The sequence below is a fragment of the Lampetra planeri genome, chromosome 1 (assembly GCF_965212315.1).
Source record: "Lampetra planeri chromosome 1, kcLamPlan1.2.h2, whole genome shotgun sequence".
In the NCBI taxonomy this organism is placed as follows: Eukaryota; Metazoa; Chordata; class Hyperoartia; order Petromyzontiformes; family Petromyzontidae; genus Lampetra; species Lampetra planeri.
Genome location: NC_136107.1, coordinates 39,790,822 through 39,797,716, shown reverse-complemented (window position 1 = coordinate 39,797,716; position 6,895 = coordinate 39,790,822). Strand labels below are relative to the sequence as shown.

Below are 6,895 nucleotides of genomic sequence, written 5' to 3'. Positions count from 1 at the left end.
GTATTTTTTTGCCCTAAATGTCCACGTGATAAGCAACTTCGTTGAGGCATCATTTGTGACATCCAGGTCGCTTCCTTAATTGAGCTATACCGCTCAGTGGGCCTTCCTTACCTGGTCAAATAAAAATAGTAAACAGTTTAAATTTAAATTTCGATTTAAAGCTTTCGTGACTGCAGGGATTCATCTTCTTGGTTCTTTGGGTAAAGTCACATAGAAGGGAAGTAATAAAATAATAAAAAAATAAAACATAATAAAATAAAATAATTCTCACGACGTTTCGGCTACAACGCAAGCAGCCGTCTTCAAGTGAAGAATGAGACACTGCCAAGCTAGGAGCTTATATATAAGCTGGGTTGGAGGTGGAAGAAGATGCCGACGTTTCGCTCCATGTCCTGGTGAGCTTCTTCAGGACGCCACCTGCGCATGGAGCGAAACGTCGGACATGGCGCGTGGCGAACAACGACGGGCGGTGCCCTGTGACGGCGCACATGCGAGAGCCGTCCCCGTGGATCGTTGCGAGTGACACTTCTTAGCAGGAGACATTGAGCCAGCAGCGACACACACACACGCCCGCCTTCGCCCACTGGGTGGCAACGTGGATGTTTGGATTGAGAGGGCCGCGCAGCGCGAACTTCAAGGCAGAGGCCGAGGCGGGGTGGGTGTGGAGACTGCAGAGAGTTCAGTTTATCTCGTGTCGAGCAATGCAAAGTGGGCTAAGGGAGGAAATGAAGATCGTGAGTAAGCGGACTTCACTAATCATTGATGCGGGGGGGGATTGTTTCAATGCGAGATTGCGTGTCAAAATAAAACATCGCGCAAGCAGAGTCAAGGTGTTGTTGATGTGTCAAGCGCGTACCTGTACTCACAATTGTATGTGAGTGTGTGTGTTGTTCAGCACAGTTACGCTGATGAATGGTGACACGTGCACACCGAGTCACACCTCAAGACCACAGGAGACGACCACAAGGCTGTCGCCAGTGGCTCTGCGCGCATCGTCTTGCTCATCAGTGCATCAAAGAAGGCCTTTGGTGCAATTGATGAAGGGCACCAATAATTGTCTAAGATTTATACAAGCAAAAAAACAAGGCTGGGCTTGTTTGGCCGCTTGAGCTGAACGCCAATAGGTGAAGACGTTGGGCTACGCGCTGAGCAGGCCCCCTTGTTGCCCTGGCCCTGGGGGGTCTCCGGCCCCTGCTTACTCTTCTGTCGGCTCTTTTCCACGGAGGTTCTTCCTTGTAGCCATTGTGGAGAGCCGACACGAGGTTACAGGGGGTTCGTCCTTTATTTATTCCCCCAGTCCACACTCGTCCCCAGCCTTCTCCGTCCGTTTCCCGCCAGTTTCTCCCCTCGCACGCCTCAGCCCAACCTCTTATATCTCTTCACCTGCTCCTCCTCCTTTCCACTGTTCTTGCTCCACTGTCCCCCTCTTTTTGGCGGGAATCCTTCCCCTGAACTCCCTTACACATGTGTAATGTAGAACTCCAAAGACCATATATGTAGAGGCACCTTCTTTATTCATACTTCACACCATTACAACTCACTAACTCATAACACAATGCTGGCCGTCTGGCACGACAGCGCTACCTTCCCGGATAGCTGGCTGACTATACAGCAGCGGCGACGTCGAGCGATGACAAGGACGACAGCGACGATGGCGACCACGAAGATGACTTCCATGATGAGACCACCCACATTCCCACTTACAGCCCCGAGCCCTGACACTCACCCCCTTTTATCCTTCCAGCGTGGCCTGGTTCTGCCCTGGCCACACCCCCTTTCTGGAACTCTTTAGAGGGTTCTCGGAGCTCCCAGATGCGTCTCCTCAATGACCTTTGCCCCGGTTCCTCCCCTCTGCCGACTGCTCTTTATATGCTGTTGGTACACCCACAGTTGCCACTTCTGGCCGCCAGTCGGCGCTGCTACACTACACACTCAGTTTAATAACCATTGCTACAGTCTACATCATAGACTGTCAATACGCTCACCAGCTTTAAAACCAGGCAACAGTCTACATTACAGACTGCCAGTACACTCACCGAGGTTGAGAATCGGGCTACAGTCTACATTATAGACTGCCAGTACACTCACCGAGGTTAAGATCCAGGCTAGAGTCTACATTATAGACTGCCAGTATGCTCACCGAGGTTAAGAACCAGGCTACAATCTACATTATAGACTGCCAGTACACTCACCCAGCTTAATAACCATTGCTACACTCTACATTAAAGACTGCCAGTACACTCACCAAACTTAAGAACCAGGCTACAGTCTACAATTTTTTGTTGTTAATTATTTTATTTCTATTCACTTTATTTTTGCTATCTACGTGACTTTACCGAAAGAAGCAAAGAATAGACTCCACATGTAATGTGAACATTCCCGATGAATCACATTTGGATACACGTCTAGTGTAATAGCGCCGGCTGGTGGGCCGCAGCGACAACTGTGGCGGACAGACAGTCCACACGTCGGTGAGCGTGAGCGCGGTGCGTGTTGGCAGAGCGGAGGAACTATTGCAAGAGGACCCCATCTGGAGGCCCCTGGAACCTGCTAGTGGGTTCGAGAAGGGAGGCATGGTCAGGCGGGGTCAGGCCGCGCTGGTAGCATGAAAGGATCCGAGAGCGGAAGCTGTCGTCTCCGCTAGACATTGCGTTGCAGGATAGTTGTTGGCTGTCTCTGTCAGCGCCGTCAGTGTTTGACGGCCAGTGTTGGTTGTGTAAAGGCTCGGCTACGCGACTGTGGAGAGTGTGTGGACGAGACCGTGAACGTTGTTAATAAAGAAGGTGCCTCCTACAAACCTCGTCTCCGAATCACTGACACTACACATGGATGGACAAATGTCAGTGCTGACCACCACCGTTCAGATGTGGTTTCTGAACGACAATACCCAGGGCTTAATTTCTCGTGGAATGTTTTCCAGCTTCCACACCCCCCGAACCCCAACACCACCCTCTCTCCCTGGTGGTGATTGACAATGGGAGGGGTGGACGCGGGGGTGGACGCGGGAGACATTTTCTGGAGTGCAATGTCAGAGACAGCTCCAGCTGAAATGATGTCCTTAAGAGTCACTCTCTGAAGTATTCGCAATATATATTTGCGCATTTAATTTTGAAGATAGCATTTTAAATATGTCCACATGCACAATACTGTATGGGAATATATGACGTGAGTTAGTGTGTACTGTATATATATACGTGAAATACAAAGACTCCGGTATAGCCTCGACAGCCTGTTGGGGCAAGTGCTGTTAGCGAGTAGCACCCGTGAAGGCCGGCACGGCGCACGAGGTGGTGGGTAGCCAGCACCACGCCTGATAAAGATAAAGATCCCCCGTATAGCCTTAACAGACTGTAGGGGCAAGTGCTGTTAGCGAGCACCTATGAAGGCCAGAACGGTACACGAGGGGGTGGGTGGCCAGCACCACGCCCGACCGCCTCAGTGGCGATGTTTACACACCGCACCAGGTACTCATTTAAGGCTGAGTCGACCTAGGGGAGGCCCAGGACCGGTTCAGATAATCGTCACTGGTGTTAGCCGTGAGCGGGAATCGAACCCGGGTCGCCAGGTTCATAGCGCAGCGCGCTAACCGCTACACTACCGCTCCTGAACACACAGACACACACACAACACGCGCGCATTGCTTAGAGCACTGCACTAACAACCCAGCGAAATGAGTTTTAATATCTGACCTGGCTAACACGAGTGGCAGGTGGATATCTAAAAATGACCGGTGACTCCCCCAAGTGGACTCAACCTAAAATGCCTGGGTGCACTGGGAAGACAAAAGTGGTTCAACGTGGGGCTTTTTGGCCACACCATCCATTAATGTGCCACGCCAGCTTTTCGTGGATTCTTCATCAAACGGTATTATCGTATCCTCGAGATTGTGAAACGCTACGCACTCCAAACGTATGCCCATTGTCAATAAACTCGTACAAATCTGAACACGCACGCGCGCACACACACGCGTGGCAGATTCGAAGACTCCTTCAGCCCCAACTTTTGCTCTCAGATATAGGAATGGGTGGGTTAGTACTTCGTTTAAAATCCGTGTCCATGCATGCACATTCAGTCAGGAACATGTCTCTAAAAAATAATCATGAAGCATGACAAAAAAAAACCCAGCCCGCAACCACAATTATTGTATGTCCCCGTGAACTTAAACAAACCGTGGACTCGGAAGGCGTTTAAAGGCAGCTGGACAATTTCAGGGTTAAGCAGCACAAAGACTGCGGTCACCTTGGTACGGGGCAGCAGGCACGTAAGCCACTGCCACGCGTGTCCACCCAGGACTTCTCCAGAGCCCCACCTCCAAACATCCCAACCTCCCACACAACCGGGCGGTGCTAAGGGGCTCTCTCTCTCTTTTTTTTTCAATCGTGACTTTCCACTTGCTCCTGAAATGGGCACTGCTAATGTCATCACGTGATTCTAGGGCTATATAAGTCGGATAACCCGGCAGCATACGCCGACAAGAGTCAAAGTTTGATTTTTCGTAGGACAAGCGCAACAGACAAGCCGGCAAACATGAGCATTGCAGACAGCGGCTCCGCTCCGGCCCTCTCTGGGGACGAGAAGGCTGCAGTGAGGGACACCTGGAAAGTCGTCTACGCCCACGCAGAGGACCACGGGACCACCGTTCTCATCAAGTAGGATGCCCGCGGAATTTTGCATGCGCGCAGTTACATTGAAATGCTGTTGCGTCAACATGTGTGTCGATGTTATGTTTAAATTCACGTGCGCCTTTGCAAACGTGGGAAGAGTTGTTTTGTTGGAGCGTGCCACGTTCGTTGTTGGTGCAACATTTGTACTGAAATTCCGTTTTAAAATTTTGGCGTTTGCAAATGTATTATTTGGCTACTTGTAGTATGAGAAATAAAATAACGTTGGCGTATTGAGTGTTTTTTTCTCTCTGTGGGATGAAGTTACGCTTCTCAATTCGTCTCTGTCATCTGTTTTTTATTTCGTCCGTTGAGGTTTTTGACTGAAAACGCCGATGCGAAGAAGTTCTTCCCTAAGTTCCAGGCGTTGAAAACTGCCGATGAGATGAAGAGCTCCCCAGTGTTGCGCGACCACGCCAAGCGCATCATGAACTCCATCAATGACATGGTGGTGGCCCTTGATGACACCAATGCTCAGAACGCCCAGATGAATGGCTTGAGCAAGAAGCATGCCACTGACTTCAAGGTTGACCCGAAATACTTCAAGGTAAATGTTTAACTTCGCCATCCCATACATGCGCCGATTGCATCGTGAGCTTTTGAAAGTTCCTAATTTAAAGACTGAAAAATAACGACAGCGATAAAAAAAAACCCAACCATTGCAGCCACATGTTTGGGTGTTTTTTTTCTATTTTGACGTCAATGTGTTTATGTATATTAATATTAACACGCAATTTATTGCGCTAATAATTTTTGTGCGATGGTGAAGTCGTATTTATTTAACATAATCTCATGTAATTGTTTTGCAGGTCATCTCCAATGTGATTTTGAGTGTCATTGCTGAAGGTCTTGGAGCTCAATTCAATGACGCAGCCAAGAATGGCTGGTCCAAGTTGCTGACCACCACGTGCATTGGCTTAAAATCTGCATTCTAGACGCAAATACATTTTAAGATTAATACACTTCTCGACATGCGTGTGTCTGATTTCAGCATATCTTGCCCACCCACTCAAGCTTGATTAAATTGTAATAGGATTTTAGGCATTTTAATAAAAAAACTAAATTTTTGCAAAGATTATGGGATTTTAAGTTCTCTCCATCTCTCTTGGTGCTTTCTGTATCCTTGTATTACAAAAAAAATAAAGCACATATAATGTGAGCTTCTTTTGTTTCTGTCATATTCTTTCAAGTTCAAAAAGTAAATGTTTACAGATGTTGCTAGACAATGGCGAGCCATTAAACGAAGTCTTTATTGCACATTCGCACGACGGTGTTGTGACTTTAAACACAATGCAGTGAAAAAGTTTGCAGGTAACATCTAAAAGAATGGTGATTGTCATTGTGAATGGTGGTTGTGAATGGTGGTTGTGAATTGTGGTTGTGAATTGTGTTAGTGAATGGTGGTTGTGAATTGTGGTTGTTAATTGTGGTTGTGAATGGTGGTTGTGAATTTTGGATGTGAATTCTGGTTATGAATTGTGGTTGTGAATGGTGGTTGTGAATTTTGGTTGTGAATGGTGGTTGTCATTGACACATTTCCTTGAAGCGTAAGAAAAGAATCGAGTGTTTGAAAAATCGAGCGATGATAACGACATTCTTAAAAAGCAAAGACTAAAATCCTTGATGAGGCATACGTATTTAAACCCACAACTAGTTAATCAAATAGACATTGTTCACAACGATTAGGAGGTAAAGCCTTCATGCATTATGACACTTGTTAAGGCGCTGAAATAAAATTGCCCCTATTATGGGTGGGTGGGGGGCATCTAATTGATTATATTCTGTAGCACAATTCAACAAAGCGTACTTTGTGGCCTTGTCCTAAATACAAGTCGGGGTCTATCATGTAACCTGAAGAGAAATACTGGGTTACACTACGGGGCGGCATGAATAGTTTCTCACACTGATAATTACGATAATCATGATTTTTTTTTATTTCCGTTTCAGCTGCACGTGGGTTCTTCTTGAGAAGCGTGGGACATCCTATTGGCACGTGAAAATAATTGAGCTAAATTAAATATAACAATTATTACACACACTGTGCGTTTGTTACTTTGATAATAAAAACAGCCAGCCACGTAGTGCGTCATCCTCTGCGTATGCAACATGTAATCCACGTGTTTCGTTTGAAATATGTTAAGCACACACAGATATAGTCCACTTACAGTAATGTATACCATCGATTTAAAGCTTTCGTGACTGCAGGGATTCATCTTCTTGGTTATTTCGGTAAA

The 6,895-nt window shown here is 47.1% G+C and overlaps 1 protein-coding gene across 1 annotated transcript; it reads left to right on the top strand.

The window, feature by feature from the left end:
* Positions 1-4,225: 4,225 nt before the first annotated feature.
* LOC144722532 (globin-1-like) lies at positions 4,226-5,820 on the top strand. Its single transcript, XM_078600729.1, has 3 exons — positions 4,226-4,649; positions 4,977-5,208; positions 5,471-5,820. The coding sequence occupies exons 1-3, from the start codon at positions 4,528-4,530 to the stop codon at positions 5,594-5,596; spliced, it is 480 nt and encodes a 159-aa protein (XP_078456855.1). The 5' UTR covers positions 4,226-4,527; the 3' UTR covers positions 5,597-5,820.
* The last annotated feature ends 1,075 nt before the right edge of the window (positions 5,821-6,895 follow it).

Bases quoted from the DNA above. Each gene is read 5' to 3' on its own strand.
- LOC144722532 (XM_078600729.1), top strand. From the start codon at position 4,528: ATGAGCATTGCAGACAGCGGCTCCGCTCCGGCCCTCTCTGGGGACGAG. The intron at 4,650-4,976 runs GTAGGATGCCCG...TCGTCCGTTGAG, and splicing joins GGGACCACCGTTCTCATCAA to GTTTTTGACTGAAAACGCCG. The intron at 5,209-5,470 runs GTAAATGTTTAA...ATTGTTTTGCAG, and splicing joins TTGACCCGAAATACTTCAAG to GTCATCTCCAATGTGATTTT.